Genomic DNA, 23,361 nt, shown 5'->3' with positions numbered 1-23,361 from the left:
CTATATTGCTTAAAATTGTGCATTATATGTTGGCTTCTTAAAAAAAGCATAATCATTGGAACAAAACAGTCATCTCAATAATTATACGCATGGACACACATTCAATGTTCAGCAATTGTTACTTGACACTCAAAATTGTTTAAAACAAGCTTGAACTCCAGTTGCCATTTACAAATCAAATGCAACCTTTTAAAATGTTCAGTCATGTAACCTCATTCTCAATTCTTCAAACAGTGTTTCTTTTCATTTTATCCCTTAATTACTTGGCCCACCCCAGTTTGCAGTGCATTTGGACGCTTTTGCCTGGCTCCACTCAACCACCACCTCCTGACAGCAGGCTTTGGATCAAAGTCTCTTAAAGCAACATTTGCAACTCTTATCCTCATCTTAGCAGCAAGCGCCTAGCGAACCATAGCTCATACCAGAGAAGCTTGTCTGGAATCTTACAACAACAATGGCGGCCGAATATGTTTGTGCAATTCTGCAACACTTTAATTGTTTACTTTAAGCAAGATTGTGATCTTTAAATTGGAAGCCGTGATTATAGAAAGTAATTATCTCTCAATACTTAAATGATTTATCGAAAAACAGGTTTGAGAAATAAAAAAAATTCTACTCGCAGAAGATTTCTAGCTTTATATTTTTCAATTTGCTATCCATAAATCTCGCTCGCATTTTGCGAGTATGCGAGCTAAGTTTCGGTCCCTGCAAGAAACCAAATGATAGATTTAGATTATCATATGTCTTAGCATTCTCTTGATACCATGACAAAACCAATTTCTTGATACAATATGTTGTAACCTTGACCTTTAACATGGTGACCTGAAAACAAACAAGAGCTGTCAGAAGACAGCCCGCTCCACTTTTCGAGTGCTTGACAGCATAATGAAAGCCATCATGGGGATATTGTTCATATTCAATTTAGTCAAGGTTATATAGTCATATTTTAACTGGAAGAGGACCATAATTGAAACATATTGATTGCTTATGTTTTAAAGAAGAGATCCATTATAGACAATTCTGAGTTCAGGTATATTTTCCACCATCTGTTGAACATTTGTAAAGACATAAAACAAACAATTAAGATTATATTTCAAGTTTGATAGCAATAGCTTGGGTGGGATGGTTGGATGGTCTTTCAAAAATGAAATAATAATAATAAATGTGTGGTTTTTTACCATGTTTAAAAAAAAAATTGGGTGGGGGAGGGGGTGAAGACTGGGAAAAATGTGGGGGTGTGGTCATTTATAAGATAACCTTTCAAAAATAAGGAAAAAAAAAAGAAACACAAAATTATGAGGAGGGGATTCTGTGGTGGGGTATGGGGGAAGGTTTGGGTGGATTCCATGGTGGTGTCAGGTAAGTGTTGTTTTGTCAATGTATGAATCAAATCTGATTCTAAATCAAGAAGTTATCACAATTTAAGCAAAATTTATTTATTTGACCTTGACATTCAAGGTCATTCAAAGGTCAAGGTCAAATTCAACTTGCCAGGTACAGTACCCTCATGATAGATTAGTAAGAAAGTATTTGAAGTTTGAAAGCAATAGCCTTGATACTTTAGAAGTAAAGTGCATCTAAACGCAAAATTTAACAAAATATTCAAAGTTACTAAGTCAAAAAAGGGCCATAATTCCTTTAAAATGCCAACCAGAGTTATGCAGCCTGTCCTGTACAGTCCTCTTATGATAGTTAGGGAGATTCTGTCAAAATGCCAGTTAGAGTTACATAACTTTGCCTGTCCAGTCCCGTCATGACAGTAATTAAGTGTAGCAAGTTTGAATGCAATAGCTTTGATACTTTATGAAAAAAATTAAACACAAAACTTAAATGGATGCAAAAGAGTTATGCATCTTCACCTACACAATAGTCTTGTTGCCGTGAAGTGGTATTCCAAATTTGAGTTAAATATCTTTGATAGTGTTAAAGTTTTAGAAATTAAACGACATATTCTTAGTTAAAAAGGGCATAACTTTAAAAGCATTGTTGACAAGAGTTATCCAGCTAGACCTAAACAATTGTCTTGTCCCAATAAGTCCAAGTCTGAACTGATTATCTTCGATAGCATTCAAATTAATTAATTTATTTAAAAAAATTAACCTGAATTTCTAAGATAAAAAGGGGCATAAATCTGAAACTAATGATGACAGAGTTATGCACCTTGACCTACACAATTGTCTTGTTGCCATAAACAAGTGTTCCAAGTTTGATTTAATTATCTTTGATAGTGTCAAAGTTATCCGAAAGTATCCAAATGAAAACTCGTCACATGACAAAGCGACAATGGCGTCAAAATTGTGAATTTCAGGCTGATGAGAGGTATTTTCATCTATTGTAAGATGCCATTAAAACATTTGAACCTTAAAATATGCCCTGATGCAGTAATTTATATTCATTATTGACATTTACCAATTATATGTATAATGTAACGAAGGAAATGAACTGTCTTTGATTTATAGCCTGACTGAATAGGCAGAGCTCCAGATAAGGTTTCGGGTCAATTAGTTTTCACTACAATATTTTTTTTGCAATTAGTTTTTTTCCAAAATTCATCATTTTCAATTAGTTTTTTTCTTACAATGAAAAATATATGATAACAAACTTGAATGTTGGACAAGCCCTCTCTCGCCAGACAGACGCCACATTGTGTTTAATGCAAGAAGAACATTTCAAATGAATATCGGCATCCGAGCCTTCAATCTGTAACCAGGGAGTCATTTTTCCATACCGAGATCTGTTTTTGTGTGATACCGCGATGTTTGGGTTTGGAGATCTTCGATTTCACCTCATCACCGCTTATGAAACTATATAAGATAACAGACTGCCAACCATAGACTTTGGACTTCTCACCGCCAATGAAACCATATACTTGGCGCTGTTGCAGAATAAAGTTTCCTTTGAACTCGTCCTAGCTTTGCAGCCGCCATGTTTAACTTTGTAAACAGAAGAGCGGAAATGAAAATGCGAGTATTATTGGTTACAATCAACTAATTCACAGATCCGGTATCGGATATCTCGTTATCATTTAACTTTCGCTGCGCAGAACTCGGAATTCCGTACGATCAAACTGCCTGTCATAATTCGGATTCGTCTGTATCAATTCGTTTTGATACGATGGATTTTGATTTTCTTTTCGTTTTTCTTTAAAAACAAATCGTAATAACGATAAAACGATGCTTATCTGGAGCTCTGAATAGGTTAAGACTCTGGTTGACTTTCAAGATGGGGTTCGCTTCAGTGTACAAGTCTGTAAATACTATATAAACTGTTTGCCGAAGTTTCTTTAGCTACTGGTTTTCATGTCTAATGATCTGCAAAAATGTATTGCATCATTTTAATCACTTTTTAATTGGCAATTATTTTAATTGAAACAACATGCAATTTCAAACCGTAACAAATATATCATTAGATCATATGCAACGCAAACTTAAGTTGCCACATTTTAAGTCTCAACACATATAAATAGATCGCGAAATTAGATGACATGAAAACAAAAACAAATTGACGCACCTGCAATTATTCCCTTCAAACTCTTTTGGACGGAAATGGCATTTTGTGCTTTAGGTTTTGGGGCCTCTGGTATAGCCGGCTGAAGACGAGCCTTGACATCATCTGAACGATCCATGTTGTCTTAAAAATATTGTAATGAAAATCCACTCGATCACCTCATCTCACGGTACAGACTGAGTTGCTGCAAAAGCAAACTTCTCACGATTTCTGGTTTGGCATTGTTTTCCATATAGATACGACACAAATAACAGGTACTAATAGATATTACACGTCAATCAAATGAGGATTGATACAGTAAAAATTGTTTACAAAGATAGTGTCTACGGATGAAGAATTCTTATTGAAAAAAAAAGATATTCTGATACAATCAGTTACCATATGTATGCGTAAAAAAATAATTCTCAAGTTTTTAATCTCTTACGGAACTATTTTGCTTGTACTTTTAACACGAGTCGAGAAGGCCACAGGTACAAACGGTTTTTGAACGAATAATTACCGGTTAACGTTAGCAGAAGGATATGAATTCCATTTGCGAATTTGTAAAAATATAAAATATATGTGTATTTATTATACTCGGACGTTAATTTTTTTTTCTGAGCGAGTATCATACGTTTTCAAGTATAAGGCGTGTGGATGAGGGCAACGATACACTACATATGAGGTGCTATATTTTTCGATAGCGCCCAATATATATGTGAATACAATCTACTGAGACATGCAACGTTGTCATTGTTTGATTGAGAATCAACCTTTGCCAAGTTTAAGGTATGAGAAGGAGCTATGCAATGCGCTTCAGAGCAAAAACAACACATGCGCCATGTCTATTGGACGATATATGTGCCGAAACCATGAATCGTGCACTATCTTTTTGGAAATAATTGACGAGGGTTTCTGGTAATATATGTGTATGAATTATACTCAAACGCGCAACGTTGTCTGTCCCCAAGCAGGTACAATCAATTGTCAAATATGAGGCATGTGCATGAGTGCAACAATACGCTACGGGGCATGATCAGAATATGTACAACATCTTGTTGGTGTTATATTTTGCGATAGCGCGCAATGTGCAATATCTAGTTTGAATTACATGACCCTGGTGCAAAGACAATACATATGTACACATTTTGCTTAAATGTGCAGCGATGTCTTCCTCTCTGCGATTATTTACCATTATAAAGTTAAAGGCGTGTTAAGAACTCATACAACACACCTCGGCGCTAAAAAAACCAACGCACGTGTAACATCTATTTGGAGTTATATTTTTCAATAGCACGGGTGAATAGCACAGAATGTGCATAATCTAGTTGGGATTTCCTGACCAGGGTGTATCGGACATTTATTAGGCATGTGATCCAGTAAAATATTTCATTTCTGATCATTAACATCACTTGTGCTCTATCATTTTGGACTTTTCCATAGTAAAGAAAGTGCTATATCTATCTTGAGTTATATTTATCCTCAAACGCGCAACGTTGTCTGTCCACGAGCGGGTATAAACCATCGTGCAGTCTGAGGCATGTGAATGAGTGCAACAATACACTACGGGACATTAACAGAATACGTGCAACATCTTTTTGATGCTATATTTTGTGATAGAGCGCAATTGTGCAATATCTAGTTGGAATTGCATGACCATGGTGTAAAGACAATATATATGTACACATTTTGCTTCGATGTGCAACGATGTCTTCCCCTCTGCGAGTATTTACCATTTTAAAGTTAATGGCGTGTTAATAACTCATACAACACACCTCGGAGCAAAAAACAGCGCCCATGTATTATCTATTTGGAGTTATATTTTTCAATAGCACAGAATGTGCAAAATCTAGTGGGAATTTCCTGACCAGTGTGTATAGGACACATTATAGGCGTGTGATTTAGTAAAATAATTTCCTTTCTGATCATTAACATCACATGGGCTCTACTTGCTTGGACTTGATTTTTTTCGATGGTACAGAATGTGCTATATCTATTTTTCATTACATGACAATGATAAAATAGATATAGTACATTCTGTACCATCGAAAAAAATCAAGTCCAAACAGATATAGCACATGAGATGTTTATGATCAGAAAGGAAATATTTTACTTAATAACACGCCAAATATGTCCTATACACCCTGGTCATGAAATTCCACTAGATTTTGCACATACCGTGCTATCGAAAAATATAACTCCAATTAGATAATACACGTGCCTTGTTTTTGCTCCGAGGTGTGTTGTATGTGTTATTAACACGCCTTTAACTTTACAATGGTAAATAATCGCAATGTGAAAGACATCGTTGCACATCAAAGCAAAATGTTACACATGTAGTCTTTACACTCGGTCATGTAATTCCAGCTAGATATTGCACATTGCGCGCCATCGAAAAATATGACTGTCGCGCAAAGTATCGTGTATCGGTTCGTGTGTCTAGTGTCGCCCTTGGTGAAAAAAGGTCGAGATTACAGATTGAACTATCCGGATTCCGTAATATGGAGATATATTTGCAGAAACCATGGACTGAGTAAGATCTATTTGGATCTATATTGACAAGGGTTTATGTGTGTATAAATAATACTGATACGTACAACGTTGTCTTTTTACAAGCAGTGTCAAGTTTAAGGCGTGCGAATTACTGCAACGATACACAACGAACATTAAACAAATGTGTGCAATACTTATTTGGAGAATATTTTTTCGATAGCGCGTTATGCACAATATCTATTAGGATTTATTTTTCGATACCACGTAATGTGCACTATATATTTGAATTACATTACCATTGAGTGTAGACTAGTCATAAGACGTGCGACGGAGTGATATAATGCACTTATATGCATTAACAGCTCGTATGCGATATCTATTTGAACTTGCGATGAATTATTGTAAATTGTGCACCGTCGTCTTGCCAAGTTAAAGGCGTCTGAATGAGTTATACAATGCACATCGGGGCAGAAACAACGCATGTACCAACTACCATGTTTATTTTGGGATATATTTGCAGAAACCGCGGATTTTGCAATATCTTTTTGAAAATAATTGACCAGGGCTATGTTGAAATATGTGTATAAATTATAGACGTTCAACGTTGCATTTTTCCGAGTGAGTGTAATCCGTTATCAAGTCTAAGGCGTGTGAAAGAATGCAACGGTACATAATACGGAGCATTAACCAAACATGCGAAATATCTATTTCGATTTATTTTTTTTTATTTGTAGATGGTGCGTAATGTAGAATTGGAATTGCATTACCAGGGCTTGTACACTATATTTGTGCACACATTTTGCGTAGATATGCAACAATGTCTTTCTCTTGGCGTTTACTATACATCACACCTTGGAGCAAAACAACGCACGTTCAATAGTTATATTCTTCGATAGCACGGTATGTGCAAAATCTATTTTGAATTACATGGCACTGGTCAGCGTGTATAGGACATATATTAGGCGTTTTCTGTTATCTAATATCTATTTGAACTTGCATTTTGCGATAATGCGGAATGTGTAGTATCTATTTGGAAATACATGACAAGGATGCAAACGGGCTAAATCTGAGTAGAAATACTTCTAAGATATACGATGTTGTCTTGTCGAGGTTAAGGCGTCTGAATAAGTTGTACTATTGATGCACCATGTCTAATTGGAGATATATTTGCAATAACCACGTATTGGGAAATATCTATTTGGAAATAGTTGGCAATAATTTTTTGGCAATATATGTTAAAAATACCGAGATGTGCCACGTTGCCTCTCAACAAGCTCCCATTCTGGCAACTATTAAGCATGTGTTGCCTTTAAGCGTGGATTTCGGTAATTCTACACAATAAGTTAAACGCTCGCCAGTACCCAAATCCCCTCTGTGCAAAAGTGTCGAAAAATCATTTAAGTGATTTTTAGCTCGGCTGTTTTCGGAGAAAACCCGAGCTTTTTCATAGCCAGCTCGTCGTCCGCCGTCTGCCGTAGACGTTGTGCTAAAACCCTAACATTGGCTCTAAAATTAAAGTGCTTCCACCTACAACTTCAGATGAATCTTGATGAGTTCTACACGCCACACCATTTTTGGGTCACTAGGTCAAAGGCCAAATGAACTGTGACCTCTAATATAAAACTTTAACATAGGCTCTAAAAGTGCGTCCATCTACAACTTTGAAACTTCATATCTACATGCACCTTGATGAGTTCTACACGCCGCATCCACTACTACTACTACTACTACTATCGTTACTGCAGTAACTGCTCCTCCTCCTTTCTCATACTACTACTACTGCTGCTGCTGTTGCTAGTAGTAGAAGTAGTAGTAGTCGTCCGTCAGTCGTTTTTTTCTATTACGAGATCTCGAGATCCAGACTTAGCTAACTCGTGGCAACAAGATAGTAAAAAGAGGAGTGCAATTAAAAAAGAGGAGTGAATGTCACCTCTATGCCAGCGTAAAGAACAGATTACAGTGAATATATTAAAATGTGTAACGGTGATTTTGATCCATTCTTATTGTTAATTTTAAATGTACACAACAATTTAGCAATAAATGAAATTAGTTATATTGGCAGGAATTCGAAGTTTTCCAGTTCAGTAGTCAGGTGCCTTTGTATTGAACTCATAAGATAGGGATCACCACAGCAGGTTGCTTCATGTAATACACAGTGTAGACTCGCGATGTTTTATTATTTTATGAGTAATTTAACTGATTGGAATAAATGAAGTGTATTCTCTCGGGTCTGCTGGCGTTATGTTAAAGAGGTCATTTAATAGGAAAAACTGTAATTTGACATAATTTCAATCGTTTTGCATTAGTAAACAATTTCATGATGGAATGGGATTTATAAATCAAGCTGAAAGAATAGTATGAGCTTTTAATTATGTAAAATTTAATTCGCATTTATAGCTTCACGCAACGCCCGAAATCACAGCTATATGGCAATATTTTCCAACAGACGAAACCAAATGGGAGACTGAACGTTACCCTGATTTCTTCCATAAAAAGCACTCTAATATTTTTGTTGACACTTGAAGGTTTCTATAGCGGGGATTTCGGTACCGGCGCGGGTTTATGTTCTTGTTTAGAATTACCGAAATCCCCACTAAGAGGCAATTTATGATGTCAAGAGTGCTTAATAATTAATATTATTATTTTCACATTAACATATATGCGATGCCAAAAACAATCATACCGATGACCTTTAAGGGCGTAATTATGGTGGATTTGGCGGGCGAATGTATAATTACATAAATCCCCGCTATAAGTCATCATCTCTCAACAGAAGTTACACAAGGGGAGATTGGTGTTACGTTTTTTTTGGTCTGTATCACTGATTTCTACTAGATCAACATGTAGAAATCACTATTATGATTGTTTACACTTGAATACATGTACGTACTGTTTTCTCTTCTAGAATAAGGGAAACCACTGCGGAGGAGATTGCCTTTTTATAAGAAATTAAGTTATTTCCCGTTGTGGGCGGAGTTAACACCGCACTACTTTAGAGCAGTTTCTCTTTGAGTGATGAGTCTATTTGGAAAACAACGTTCTCGCGATTTTTCTGGCGTGACCCTGCATGATTATTTAAGCCAATCGTATACCGTGTACTATTTCTCAACTACTTCCGCTTGGTAAGCCAATTAAATTTTAGAATAAAAATCATTGGAAACACGTTACTAGGGAAGCCATCATTGTTTTGGGCAGCTGTGTTGTTGTGCTGTTTACTTTTCTTTGGAGAAAAAAACTGAAGTAAGTTGTATTGAATTCACATATTTTAAAGATAATAATATTTCAAATTAAGCTTAGCATAATAGCAATATTTATGTATCAAAGACACAGGAACAAGATAAATAAATGGACATATCGTTTTCATTAAAGGGATCTTTTCACGGTTCGGTAAATTGACAAAATTGAAAAAAGTTGTTTCAGATTCGCAAATGTTCGGTTTAGTTACAATATTTGTGAGGAAACAGTATAACTGAACCTTTTCCATTGTCTAATATAGCCATGATATGCATCTTTTAACGATTTAAAAAACTAAAAATTATAAAGCGTTGCAACGCGAAACGATTGAATAATTTGGAGAGTTCTGTTGTTGTCGTTTAAATTTGTGAAACTACGAAGATTGCTTGTATTAGGTATAAAATACGCATCTTAGGTATGCTTGGCAGGATAACTCAGTTGGCTAATGCGTTTTTACTTTAGGATTCAGGGGTCACTGGATTGAGCCCTGCTGCGGGCTACTTTTTTCCTTTTTTAAATTTAATTTGTGATTTTTTACTGGAGATTTTAAAATTTAATGTTTACATTTATCAATGTAAATCATTTAATGACAAACTTCAAAACATGCCAAAATCTGTGAAAAGGCCTCTTCAAATTTACACTTATTTCCATGTATTTTTTTTAATACGTTTGATATTGACAGCATGTTTCCCTTCAGTGGAACAATGACACATCTGTTAATGAATTACAATACATGTGCATTATGATTGTTTATCAACCGTAAAACAGCTGTTTCAAACTTTCAGTGGATCTGATATTTGAGAAGTTCTTACTTTCTACATTGTTATATCCTCCAATCACCATAAGTCGAGTACGACCCAAAGTCGATCACTTTGTTTACATCACGAACGCGACCATTTTGATGACGTCACGCGAAAGCGCTCCGAGCATTTAGATTAACTTACAGAACTACGGTTATAAACAAAAACAAATAAATAAAAAATGAGCAAAAAACAGGTAAAATTGCATTTTAAAATATAACTTTAACTAAAATTATACAAATTTATCTATAGACCATACATTTTATTTGTCCTCTTTATTAAATTTCCACAAAAATTTAAAAGTGAAGCAGGCGATCTAAACATAACACTTTCATTGACAGCGATTCATATCGGAAATAGTAGTAAATCGTAGTAAATTTAAGGCAAAGCTTATTTTAATTGGTTTTCAGACCTTTTCAAAATGGTGATTTTTTTATATTTTACTTTTTAATTTTAAGGCTTATCCAAAACGACTTAAAAAGACAAAGAGACACAGATTGTACTCCCCAACAGTTTTATCAAATGCTTACAAGCTAGTAAAAAAAGATTGTGTCTCTAAAAGAAAAGCGGCTGCCTTATGCAACGTCCCACAAACAACTCTAAGAAATAGTACTGCTGGAAGGGTCAATGTAAACATCAGATCTTCAGGAGCTTTGCCTTTGTTTACCTTTGAGGAAGGAAAAAGATTGGTTCAACATTTCAAAAAAATGGCTGAATATGGCTAAAATTTGTTCAGAGAAGCGATGTTTTAAGTTTAGTTGGCCTAATCCATTACACTAGAGTGCTCTCACTTTCCCGGACGTGACGTCTCGACTTAAGGTAAACAACGTGCAGAGTTAATGTTCTTTGGGTGTGTATGGAACTATCAGCTTTGCCTGGTTAAACGCGCTATAAATAAACATTTATTACATGGAATTAACAAGAATTGAATAAATCTCTGAAGGTAAATCGTTTATTGCTGCAGTTTGTTGCATTAATTCAGAAATTATTTTACTTGTTTCCTTAACCGCTCAACTTACAGTGATTGGAGGATATTAACTACTCAAAATATTAGTTAAATGGTTGATTAACTATGTGTTTCTTTCTAATACAATTTATAAAATGTGTGCATTTATTTGTTTTATGAATATATATTTATTCTTACAATATGTTTATACAATAAATTCACATCTATTTGCTATTATAAGCAATTCATTAATATACAGTTGCATGGTTACCTGAATGTCAATTTAACATTTTAAAGGTAAGTTTTAAGACAAGATTCACATTCCCATTTCAATCAATATAAATATGCAATATTTGATGTAATATATATTCTTTATACTTTTTTGTCAGTGGTAAATAAAATTTCATGCCTTTCCCATTGCTGGGTAACACAGACTGTGTATTTATTAATGTAATGTTTTCTTTTGATACAGAACTTGGCCTTTAAAATAAAAGACTTTGTGCTGACACCTATTTGTTAAGGAGTGAAAACTTTACAAAGGTGCTCAGTTGCGTGTTAATTTAAAATGATGAACATCAAAATGTATTTGATTCTTTTCCCATGATTGCAGTTTGGCATCTAAAGAGTTAGCGTAACCAAATTTGATCAATTTAAGAGCACACTATCGATATGCTTTAGTCATTTCTCCAAATACACATATGTTTATTAACTTTATTATGTGTATAAGAAATAACTGCTATTTTTCACATTACATAATGAAAATGCAGCAAGGTACACCTTGTTAAATGTTCTTAAATAAAATTATCTTAAACTTAATTGAATATTAGCAGAATTATTTGTTTATGCTCCTGAAGGAGGGCATATAGTGATCACACTTTCCATCTGTCTTTCCATCACACTTTTGAATATAGGTTTTGAAAAATGCTCATAACTTCTATGTCGCTTCAGATGTAACCTTCATATTTGGTATGCATGTGTATATGGACAGGGCCATTCCATACGCACACAAATTTCGACCCTTTGACCTTGACCTTGAACTCAGAGTCCGCGTTTAGGTTTCGAAATCTGCGTTTAGGTTTCGAAAAAGTGTTTTTCAGGGGCATATGTCTCTTGTTTTTAGCTCACCTGAGCGATAGCTCGAGGTGAGCTATTGTGATCACTCAGCGTCCGTCGTCTGTCCGTCCGTCTGTCTGTCTGTAAACAATTTGTAAACATCTTCTTCTACTAAACCATTGAGCCAATTTCAACTAAATTTCATGTGGAACATCCTTAGGTCATGGGACCAAAGTATTGTTAAAAAAAATTTGATCACATAACCAAGATGGCCGCCATGACCATATATGGTAAAAACCTTAAAAAATCTTCTTGTCAGAAACCGCTCATCAGATTTTCAAAAAATTTCACAGGGATGGCCTTTGAAGGCTCCCCTAAAAAAGTTGTTCAAAGAAATTTGATTCGTCAAAAAACATGGCTGCAGGAGCTTGTTGAACTTTGCATGTTTATTTGTTTTTGCCTATTTTGTGAAAATTTTCAAAAATCTTCCACATTTTTTGTCCGATCCTTTCCAAATTTGCACAGTGTCTTTATATCAATGAAGACACGAACCCTACAAAAAATGAGCATTATTGGTCCATGAAGTACAGAATTACCTCCTCTTGAATTGAGAAAATGGTGTTTATGCAATAAAGTCCAAATTTTTCATCCAATTCTTTCCAAACTTGTTTATATATCAGATTAAAGAGAATAAAATTTTCTTTATTATGGTTTTTCTTTCATGAAAATCCATAAAGGATAAGTGTTATTAATCGTTGCTTAATTAATGAACAATGCGAATTATCGGTATTGATTTTTTTCCTGACATGCCGTCCCAGATATTAACCGCTTTCAGCTGTAGACTGTGCATCAATACATCGCCGTGTTATTGACCTGAAAAATTCATACGCAGTCGGCATTAACACCGGTCATCGAGACAAATTACTGATGTGAAAACAAATCGTACATCGTAAAGGATTAAATAAACAATTACATCTGATTAAAGATTAAAGATTGCTGCAGATTTAAATCAATTTGAGTACTTTTTGCGTATATTTGATGCCGAATGGGAAGCTGTGTTTAGACTTAAGTTGAGAAAAATGGCAACGAGATACTTGCCTGTTGGTAGCTAAAGAAACTTCAGCGTACAGTTTATAATGGGTGGCCATTCCCCGCTGTAGTCTACGGGCGGGTAGTGAACTGGTTGAGAAAAGTGGAAGCTTGTGGAAAAGCGGTTTGAGAAGTTTGTAAGAAAACCCTGAATTATCAGTCTTGTGGGAAGAAGGCATTGCGTCTCCACGCAGAGGGCCCTTATCACATAAAGAATATAAGAACCATCAAGACCAACCAGGTAGGGTTTTTATTTTTTTAAACTAACACCCCGAATTTGGTCGTATTTTCTGTTGCTAAAGTTTACTGTTTAGGTTGTTTTGCATAAAAAATCGGCAAGATAGATCTAGCAAATTTGCCAATTTTTTTTTATTAATAACGTATGATTCATTGATTGTGAGCTTTTAAAACATTTTGACCTTTGAGTAAAGCATAAATCAGGAAAAGAATTTTAACAGTAATTGAAAATACGATCAAATACGCCATTTTTGCTGACTGGGACAGGTCTTTTTTAGTTTAATAAAATGTTTTATTGTCCCCAACATATGAGCCCAGCAGCACGAAATGTTGTTTTTTTTACTTTTTGTAAAACAAATATGGGCAACCTACCGTAATCCAAATTCGCCGACACCTTAATTCGACGATGTTCTATTTTTATCGATTAAATGGATGATTATTGTCTTGGAATCATTTCAAAGTAATACAGCCGAGTTTAAAATTATTATTTTGTGCTATTAAACATTCATTATTTCTTAAATTATTTGCTAAATATTGCTTCATGTAACCGTTACATCGTCAAATTTGGGTCACACCAGGATACAATTATTTATCATTCAAACAACGATTGGGATAAAAACTAGGGGAACCCATGCTGAAATTTTCAATTTTAACTGTTTAGCAGAAGCCACCATACCCAATTTTCTTAGGTGTATGTGGAGGCTTCTGGCAGCATGATTCTGTGAATATAAATGGTGACATTTGATTCTGCATTAATTAAACATGTGTTATTGACTTTTTTAAAGTATGTGTGAAAAATATAATTTGTAACCACTGTTACAGGTTTTATCTGGTTCTTCAAAAGCAACACCTGCAGTCGAGTCCATGCCAGACAGAGGGTGCATGTGAATGAATTGCCTTTTGACTAACTTTGTGTTCTTTATCAAATACATGAAGATTTTTAAATATATGTGTATGTTGTTTTTTTAAGAAAATAGAATCACCAGAACAGGTACAGGCACCCTTTAAATGTGTCGAATCCAGGAGCCTCTGGCCCCCTTGTCCCCTGGACCCACCGAGGGCCCTGCGGCCCCCTGGCCCCCAGCTTTAAGTTCAGGATTTTCAAAATATCCAACTTTGACCCCTGCAAATGCTTTGCTAAAACTTTGGCTACAGTTTCTAAAATTTGACTACACAAAATTCCATTTGGCTAAAATGTTGGCCACAGAAATTTTTGGGCAAGAGGAGCCCTGTTTGGATTGTATTTGGGTCATCTGGGGTCAGCAACTAGGCACTAGGTCAAATAATAGAAAAACCTTGTGTAGACTATAGAGGTCACAGTTTTAATCAGATTTTATTGAAATATAGTCAGAATATTTGTCTTGTTAAATCTGGATTGGGATTGACTTTGGGTCATCTAGGGTCAAAAACTAGGTCAGATTAAAAAAAACAAACTTTTGTAGACAGTAGAGGTCACAGTTTTCATTAAATCTTTATGAAATTTGGCCAGAATATTAATCTTGATGAAATCTGGGTTGGGATTGTATAAGGGTCATCTGGGGTCAAAAACTAGGTCAAATCATAGAAAAACTTTGTGAAGACAATAGAGGTCATAGTTTTCATATGATCTTAAAGAAATATGGTCAGAATGTTTATCTTGATAATATCTGATTTTGGATCGTATATGGGTCATCTGGGGTCAAAAAATAGGTCACCGGGCAAATTCTAGTAAAACCTTGTGTAGATGAAAGAGGTCACAGTTTTCATCACGTCTTAATGAAATTTTGTCAGAATGTATTAATTAATGAAATTTGGCTTGGGATTGTATATGGGTCTAATAAAATTTAAGTTCATGAAGCAAGGTTAGTCAGGTGAGCGATTCAGGGCAATCATGGCCCTCTTGTTATTATTCAGTGAAACAATTGCACTGCAAATACACACATGCTGTTGAATATGTCCAGGATTCTTTTTGTATCACATATATATGACGTGGAACATTATCATTAACTATTTAGTATCTACTTCAAAACTCTAAAAAAATACATCAATATTATGATTACCATGCTACTTTTCAAAACCCATGGGAACACTTAATAATCTCTTTCTAATCAGCACCACCATCAAAACTACACAAATATCTGTCTTTTTTATGTTCTTAAATACAAAATAATGTATTATTAGCATTATCATGATTTTCATCCTAATTATTTATTAAAATTGGCTATTTTATTATTGCTAATTGTATACATGTATTTTGCATTATAACAAACAATAAAAAACATGTCGAATTATAAAATAGTCACTACAACAAGATGACATGTTATAATAAAGAAACCAACATTTTATTATTTATTCAACATTGTATGCACTGAAAATTACATTGCCTCTTTAGTCTATCCCAGTTTTCACATAGTCTGCCCTTGTTTTGGATTTATTTCTCGAGGAAGTCAATGTATTCAGTAATCAATATCAGAAATGTGTAAATGGCGTATTCAATAATTAAAATAAATAATCCAAACCTCTTCTTTTGGAAAAATATATATTTTTTTGTTTTGATGCCTTTCTTACAGTGTCTTCCAATTTATAGGAAATACAATTGTATATGTATTTACATTTAATATTGGAATAGCCAACCTAATGGTAAACTCTTTAAACTTTCTTGTCTTTTTTCCAGTCATGGCAAAACTAGTCCAGGCACCAACTCGGTTTACCCACCAAGACTGGACCACATCCAACCTGACAAAGTATGCCAATGCAGAGTCAGAAAGGGCAGCAGCCGAAAGGCTGGTTGATGAATCAAAGCGTCTTTCATTGGAAACTGAAAAAAGAACTGAAAAAACCCAAAGGGACGTTAACAAAAAATTTCGTAAGTAGATTTGTTATAAGGAATATGAAATTTTCTTCATCTTCTTTTGCATCATTTAATGAAAAAACTCCATGGAGAAAAGAATGCAAATGAAACATACATGTTCATACAGGTAGTTCAGTTTTTGGATTGTTCCAACTTCCAAATAACGGCATAAAATAGCAGTCACCATTTTAAGACTTGTAAAACAAATGCCAATGTTTCATATGAATATGATGTCTTAATTTTTATAAAGGAATTATTTTTGATAACATTTTCAACATATTTTCAGAACAACGACTTGATGACATCCGCTACTGGAAAGATGAGTTGGATGACAAACTAGCAGGTATCACAACAGAGATTGACAACCTCCTTGCATTTAAAACACGTGTAGAAAAAGCTCTGGAGGCTACTCATGAACCTCTCCACATTGCTAAGCAGTGCCTCATGAACAGGTTTGTGCACTGTACAGTAATTTAATGTAGTGGTAAATTGATATTCCGTACATAGTGTTACCTGTAAATTTTCATTTGTGTTATAATCTTTTGGTTTAGGTAATATATTTTAAACTCATTGATTCACTTTAAAGGGAAAAGCGTCAAGGAATAGACCTGGTTCACGATGATGTACAGAAAGAGCTGATCAAGGAAGTAGAAGCCATTGAAGGAGTCCAGGCACTCCTTCAGAGGTCCCTGGAACAAGCCATTGAACAAATCAGGTAAATGTACAAAATTTTCACATCTTATTTCTTATGAATTTCAACTCTTATGACGTTATGTGTGGGTTACATTGAGCAGTGCACTTAACGGTTTATACATATGTTTGTCTGTATGTCCATATTCCATGAAGCTTGTAATTTCAACTCATTTTTATCTATTTCGATCTCCTTAAAAAATCCAGTGTTGAACGACATAAATGTGTATAGATGATTGTAACAATAGGAATTATTAATGCGACCAGTTTTATAAAAATTATGACTCTTTGTCTGGTTTTCAGTCTATCAAATTTATGTTCACGCAATTTTGTGATTTCAAATCCTTTTTAACTACTGTGTGGATCAAGCTCCAACTTACACAATTTAATGACCTTAATTATGACCTGTTTGTTTATTCTTCATGGAACATATAGTCCAAAGATTTTGTGTTTTCAGCACTTCTAGCTGCCTGGCGGGTTTAGCTCTAACTTTAACAGCTTAATGAATTTAATGTGTAGATGACTGTTAGAACATGTACCGGTATTAACCATGACCAGTTTTGGCCGAATTATGGACCTTTATTGCGGATCTAAAATTATTCATCTGTGTCTGTGATATAATTCCAGTTTCTTTTGCAAGTATGCAAATGTTATTTTGTATGAACTTCAACTCATATTATTAAGAACCACACTTCTACATATTGGTGTTTAGATTGATTTACACTTCTGTCCCATTTATGGCCATAACATGACAAAAATAAGAATATATTCAGTTTATTCTGTTGTTATATTTAGTTGTAAATATCCATTTTTCCCTTCGACAGTTTACTTTTTTATACCAGTATATTTTTGGATAAATTTACATGAACATTTTTAATACAAATTTTAATTCTTTAATTTGTAGGCTCAACCGTAAAGCAAAATTCCAACTAGAGAAGGACCTTAAAGACAAGTTTTCTGTTCTGTCCATTGATGAGTACTGTGAACAACTCAAAAACAACTCTCCAAACATAGACTTCAAGGAGGGTACTGCCAAAATAGAAGCCAAGTAAGTATTTGAATTGATAATTATACTCTATGAGAAGTTATGCTTGTACCTTACCTTGGAAAGTACATTGAGACAAATTGTGCAATCTCTTGACACATGTGTGCTTCAGTTGGAATTTTGTAGTACCAATTATAGGGGGCTTTCGATTTTCATGGATTAATTTTTAGTTTTGCATTGTGGCATACCATTATATAAAACCAATTAATATTTCTGGTAAGGATTTCAATAAGTTAACTTAATTTATCACTGTACTTTTAGCATATTGTTCGTGCATAAAATGGTGAATACAGCGAAACCAATCTAAACCATTATTCTGTAAAAAAATAGAAGCATACAATATCTCATTACACAAAATTTATCAATTGATGATATTGGTCTTTCTTCGTTAAAATTTGTTCTTGTGAGTTGTAATTGAGATCCTCTGCACTGTTCAGGCCTTTTTAATTGCACATTAGGTGTGAACTAATAAATGAAGGATTTACATGTGCACAAGTTCTCAATGCATCTAGAAAAAAAAGAGCCTTATTAGTTAAGTATACATGAATGTCTCCAGTGCTTCATTTGGATGCTTTAAAACCATTGGAAATTATTTTTGTAAAAATTTCACAATGTTTTGTATGCCATGCATATAATATTTTGTATAATACCTTTTGGTTTAGCCTGGTCTTCCATGCTATAATGAGTCATGTTCTGAGAAAACTGGGCATAATGCATGTTCGTAAAGTGTCGTCCCAGATTAGCCTGTGCAGTCCACTAATAAGGGACGACACTTTCCGCTTGTATGACATTTTTCGTTTAAATGAAGTCTCTGTTTAGCAAAAATCCAATTTAGGCGGAAAGTGTTGTCCCTGATTAGTCTGTGCGGACTGCACATGCTTATCTGTTTACGCACATGCATTATGCCCAGTTTTCTCAAAACACGACTCAAACATTTGAATTCTCCTTCAGCTCTGTATCACCTGAGGACTGGCAGGATTTCTCGCATGCAAACATCTTGAAGGCGGAACGAGAGAGACAGAGCTCAGTGGATCTGCGCTCCCTAGTTGATGGCATTCTCCAGCAGACATGCAACGACATGCGCAAGCAGTGCAGGGAGGTCAACGTCGCCTTCGATAAGCGGATTGCTGAGACCAAGGACACCAAGGGCAAACTGGAGGACCATCTTAACAAGGTGAACTATTTTTGTCAATTTTCTGGTATGTCTTAGTTATAGGGGAAAATGTTACAGTAGCAGTGCGGAAAGTGGAAATAAGAAGGAAAAACCTATTGAAAAATATTGTTTATAGCATGTATTGTCAACTTCGTGGGCTAACAATTGTCATCAATAATACTGTTTAACATGTTACCAATAACCCACAATTATCGATATAATTAGCTCCACTGGCCAGAATCCAGCAGCTTATGTCATGATCCTGTGTCCGTCGTGCGTGCGTCAGTGCGTGCGTGAACTTTTCCTCAAACATCTTCTTCTCCTAAACTACTGGTCCAATTCTGATGAAATTTCTCAGTAATGTTCCTGGGGAGAACCTCTTTCAAATTGATTCAAATTATGCCCCTGGGGTCAAATTTGACCCTGCCCCTGGGGTCACAAAAATGAAAATTTGCTTATATAAGGCCTATTTTGTGAAAACTTTCAAAATCTCCCATCCATAACCATTGGGCCTAGGGCTATCAAATTTGGTATGTAGAGACATCTAACAGTCCTCTACCAAATTTCTTCAAATTATGCCCCTGGGGCCAAATTTGACCCTGCCCCGGGGGTCACAAAATTGAACATATGCTTATATTAGGCCTATTTTGTGAAAACTTTCAAAATCTCCCGTCCATAACCATTGGGCCTAGGGCTATCAAATTTGGTATGTAGAGACATCTAATAGTCCGCTACCAAATTTATTCAAATTATGCCCTTGGGGTCAAATTTGACCCTTCCCCGTGGGTCGCAAAATTGAACATATGCTTATATAAGGCCTATTTTGTGAAAACTTTCAAAACTTCTTGTCCATAACCATTAGGCCTAGGGCTATCAAATTTGGTATGTAGAGACATCTAATAGTCATCTACCAAATTTCTTCAAATTATGCCCCTGGAGTCAAATTTGACCCTGCCCCGGGGGTCACAAAATTGAACATATGCTTATATAAGGCCTATTTTGTGAAAACTTTCAAAATCAATTGTCCATAACCATTGGGCCTAGGGCTATCAAATTAGGTATGTAGAGACATCCAATAGTCCTCTACCAAATTTCTTCAAATTATGCCCCTGGGGTCAAAATTGACCTTGCCCTGGTGGTCACAAAATTGGACATATGCTTATATAAGGCCTATTTTGTGAAAACTTTCAAAATCTTTTCGTCCATAACCATTGGGCCTAGGGCTAATAAATTTGGTATGTAGAGACATCTAATAGTCCTCTACCAAATGTTTTCAAATTATCCCCCTTGGGTCAAATTTGACCCTGCCCCGGGGGTCACAAAATTGAACATATGCTTATAAAGGGTCTATTTTGTGAAAACTTTACAAATTCTTGTCTATAACCATTGGGCCTAGGGCTACCAAATTGTGTGTGAAGTGACATGTAATAGTTCTCTTCTTAGTTTGTTCAAATTATGCCCCTGGGGTCAAGTTTGACCCTGCCCTGAGGGTCACAAAATTGAACATATGCTTATATAAGGCCTATTGTGGGAAAACTTTAAAAATCTTTTTGTCCATAACTGTATGGCATAGGGCTACCAAATTTGGTATGTAGTGAAATCTTATAGTTCTCTACCAAGTTTGTTCAAATTATGCCCCTGGGGTCAAATTTGACCCTGCCCAGAGGATCACAAAATTGAACATATGCTTATATAAGGCCTATTTTGTGAAAACTTCAAAAATCTCTTGTCCATAACCATCCAGCCTAGGGCTATCATATTTGGTATGTAGTGACATCTTATAGTCCTCTACCAAATTTGTTCAAATTTTATCCGTGGGGTCAAATTTGAACCTGCCCCGGGGGTCACAAAATTGAACATATGCTTATATAATGCCTATTTTGTGAAAACTTTAAAATTTTGTTATCCATAACCATTGGGCCTAGGGCTACCAAATTTGGTATGTAGTGACATCTAAGAAACCTCTACCATATTTGTTCAAATAATGCCTCTGGGGTCAACTTTGACCCTGCCCTGGGGGGGTCACAAAATTATATAAACGCTTATAAAGCGCCTATTCTGTGAAATATTTAAAAATCTTCTTGTCGAAAACCATTCAGATAATGGCTACCAAATTTGGTATGCAGTAACATCTTATAGTCCTCTACCAATTTTTTTCAAATTATGCCCTTTGGGTCAAATTTGACCCTGATATGCGGGTCACAAAATTGAACATTATATACGCTTATATCTTGCTTATTTTGAGAAAACTTTAAAAATATTATTGTCCTTAACTCTAGGACCTAGGGCTACCATATTTTGTATGTACATGTTGTGAGATATAGTAGTCCTCTACAATGTTTGCTCAAATTATGCCCCTGGGGTTAAATTTGATCAAGCCCAGGGGGTCAAAAAAGTGTACATGTGCTTAAATAGGGCCTATATAAGTATTTGCACATGCAGAGAATATTTGTTTCAGCCTTTTTTCAGCAGTGGAGCGATACAGGGCCATTATGGCCCTCTTGTTTTATAGACCATTATACACATCAATTTATTAACAAATTGAGCGTACCATCAGGGACAATGAAGCCAATAGGATATTGGACAATTTTGTAAGTTTAATGTCTTAAAGTGTCCATTAGGATATTGGAAATAATCAGGTAATTTTTTTTTTTAGAAAAACCTAATTGCACATGTTTGTTTTATGATTTATTCTCAGGTCCTGGCCCAGATGGCCGAGATGGAAGAGAACATTGCTCGCCTACAGAAGGCCATCAGCGATAAGGAGCAGCCGATGAAGCTGGCCCAGACACGGCTGGATACGCGCACCCAGCGACCAAATGTGGAGCTCTGCCGCGACCCTGTCCAGTACCGCCTTATCGAGGAAGTGCATGAGATTGAGGGCTCTGTGGCAGGCCTGCAGGCACGACTTGCTGAAGCCGAGGCCTCTCTGAAGGGCCTCATTCGTAACCAGCTATCCCTTGATGAAGACATCCAGGTCAAGTCCAACACTCTGTTCATTGATGAGGTGGAATGCATGGGCATGAGAAAGAGTATCAATATCCAGAGCTTCTAGACTTTGTCATAATCATGAACTGTTTGTTGCATACACTATGACTGAATTTATTATTTGGAAAAGTTCAAGAGAAAATATACATAAATTGTTGTATAATTATTGAAATATCTATTTGTGTCTGCATGGGTATTTGTATTGTGTAAATGTTTTGTTCTTGGTAGCTTTTTATGAAAATAATGTACACAGATTGTTTTTTGTAAAATTAGTTTTGGTTTTTTAAATTTGTCTCCATGAGCTTCTTTCCAAACCACTTTGTGTCATTTGTTGGTATCACAGACTTGACTACATATACATTTGCATATAGGGTTAGAACATGTGTTTATAAGGTATTTATTTAATGCATGATATTTATGTTTTTTCTTCAAAGTAAAGAAATCTGCACATAAATTTCATCTTTGTTTAGAAACTGCCTATTTATCTTTCATTTCTGTGTTTACTTCTTTTGTGGTATAGCATGAAAATATAATTGGTTGATTTTTTTTTATCTACTGTGATCATTAACATTTTTGTGTTAAAATCCATTTTGGACTTTATTTAAAGTATTTGAAAATCAAAAGTATTATATCTTTGTTTTATTTTAGATTTACACTGTTCCACTCTTCTCCATGACTGACACAGTTTGCCACATGTAACTGATGGTCATTGTTAGATTAAATATGATGTGAAGCATGGCCATCCATTATGATACCATACCTTGTTTTCCATTGATAACTGTTTACCATTTGACAATTCCAAATGCCAAGTTGGGAGTATTACATAAATATTACATGGCTGACAGGGTGACAGTAAATTTGTCAACTTGAGGAAATATATTTGCCTCTGTTGACAGTATTTTTCCGAAAGTTGACAAATTTACTGTCACCCTGTCAGACATGTAATATTTATTATTATACGGAACAAACTATTCAAACATGAACAATGTATATGAAACATGAACAAATTTAATGTTCAATATAATTGTATTTAATTTCAGCAATGAACAACCAATAATAATTTGATAACAATAATAAAAGTTCACTGGTTAACACAGTCAATTTCTTATCACAGAAAATTAAAAAGTTAAACAGTTATGTCTCTTCAAACAAATTTCTTCAATGTTATTATTTCAAACATCCATAAATTTGATTCTAACACAATTGCATAAACAATAGGGCCTGAAAGGCCAAAAGTCGCTCACCTGAGATAACAAGATATTATTGGGACAAATCTTCTGACCAAGTTTCAAGAAGATCGGAAAATAAATGTGGCCT

At 35.1% G+C, this 23,361-nt stretch overlaps 5 protein-coding genes across 12 annotated transcripts in view; 2 read left to right on the top strand and 3 right to left on the bottom strand.

The window, feature by feature from the left end:
• The window catches only part of LOC127871717 (putative tricarboxylate transport protein, mitochondrial), a 195,683-nt gene that overhangs the window by 37,831 nt on the left and 134,491 nt on the right, over window positions 1-23,361 (bottom strand). Inside the window, exon 1 of one of the 2 annotated variants that reach the window (XM_052414864.1) lies at window positions 3,511-3,737. The exons of the other annotated variant lie outside the window; for it this stretch is intronic. Within the exon in view, the coding sequence (XP_052270824.1) occupies window positions 3,511-3,625 (115 nt within the window). The 5' untranslated portion in view covers window positions 3,626-3,737. Of the gene's footprint in view, window positions 1-3,510; window positions 3,738-23,361 lie in introns of those variants that run through there. 2 annotated transcript variants of the gene reach the window in all.
• The window catches only part of LOC127871640 (glutathione S-transferase theta-1-like), a 163,409-nt gene that overhangs the window by 48,566 nt on the left and 91,482 nt on the right, over window positions 1-23,361 (top strand). The gene's annotated exons all lie outside the window — the stretch shown is intronic.
• LOC127871385 (unconventional myosin-XIX-like) overlaps window positions 1-23,361 on the bottom strand; it is a 200,443-nt gene that overhangs the window by 91,182 nt on the left and 85,900 nt on the right. The gene's annotated exons all lie outside the window — the stretch shown is intronic.
• Window positions 1-23,361, bottom strand: part of LOC127871554 (WD repeat and SOCS box-containing protein 1-like) — a 229,476-nt gene that overhangs the window by 170,888 nt on the left and 35,227 nt on the right. The gene's annotated exons all lie outside the window — the stretch shown is intronic.
• On the top strand, window positions 9,060-22,777 carry LOC127871663 (tektin-1-like). Its single transcript, XM_052414791.1, has 7 exons — window positions 9,060-9,219; window positions 15,992-16,183; window positions 16,455-16,620; window positions 16,755-16,883; window positions 17,763-17,906; window positions 18,855-19,077; window positions 21,755-22,777. Exons 2-7 carry the CDS (start codon window positions 15,994-15,996, stop codon window positions 22,109-22,111), a joined length of 1,209 nt encoding a protein of 402 aa, XP_052270751.1. The 5' UTR covers window positions 9,060-9,219; window positions 15,992-15,993; the 3' UTR covers window positions 22,112-22,777.

The sequence above is a fragment of the Dreissena polymorpha genome, chromosome 1 (assembly GCF_020536995.1).
Source record: "Dreissena polymorpha isolate Duluth1 chromosome 1, UMN_Dpol_1.0, whole genome shotgun sequence".
In the NCBI taxonomy this organism is placed as follows: domain Eukaryota; kingdom Metazoa; phylum Mollusca; class Bivalvia; order Myida; family Dreissenidae; genus Dreissena; species Dreissena polymorpha.
The sequence above is the reverse complement of the archived record's forward strand: the minus strand, read 5'-3'. Positions and strand labels throughout refer to the sequence as shown.

What these genes read in the sequence shown, in the direction of transcription:
- LOC127871663 (XM_052414791.1), top strand. Translation starts at nt 15,994, where the DNA reads ATGGCAAAACTAGTCCAGGCACCAACTCGGTTTACCCACCAAGACTGG. An exon ending in AAGCAGTGCCTCATGAACAG is followed by an intron (nt 16,621 to 16,754) that starts GTTTGTGCACTG and finishes TTCACTTTAAAG; the next exon opens with GGAAAAGCGTCAAGGAATAG. An exon ending in CAAGCCATTGAACAAATCAG is followed by an intron (nt 16,884 to 17,762) that starts GTAAATGTACAA and finishes TTTAATTTGTAG; the next exon opens with GCTCAACCGTAAAGCAAAAT.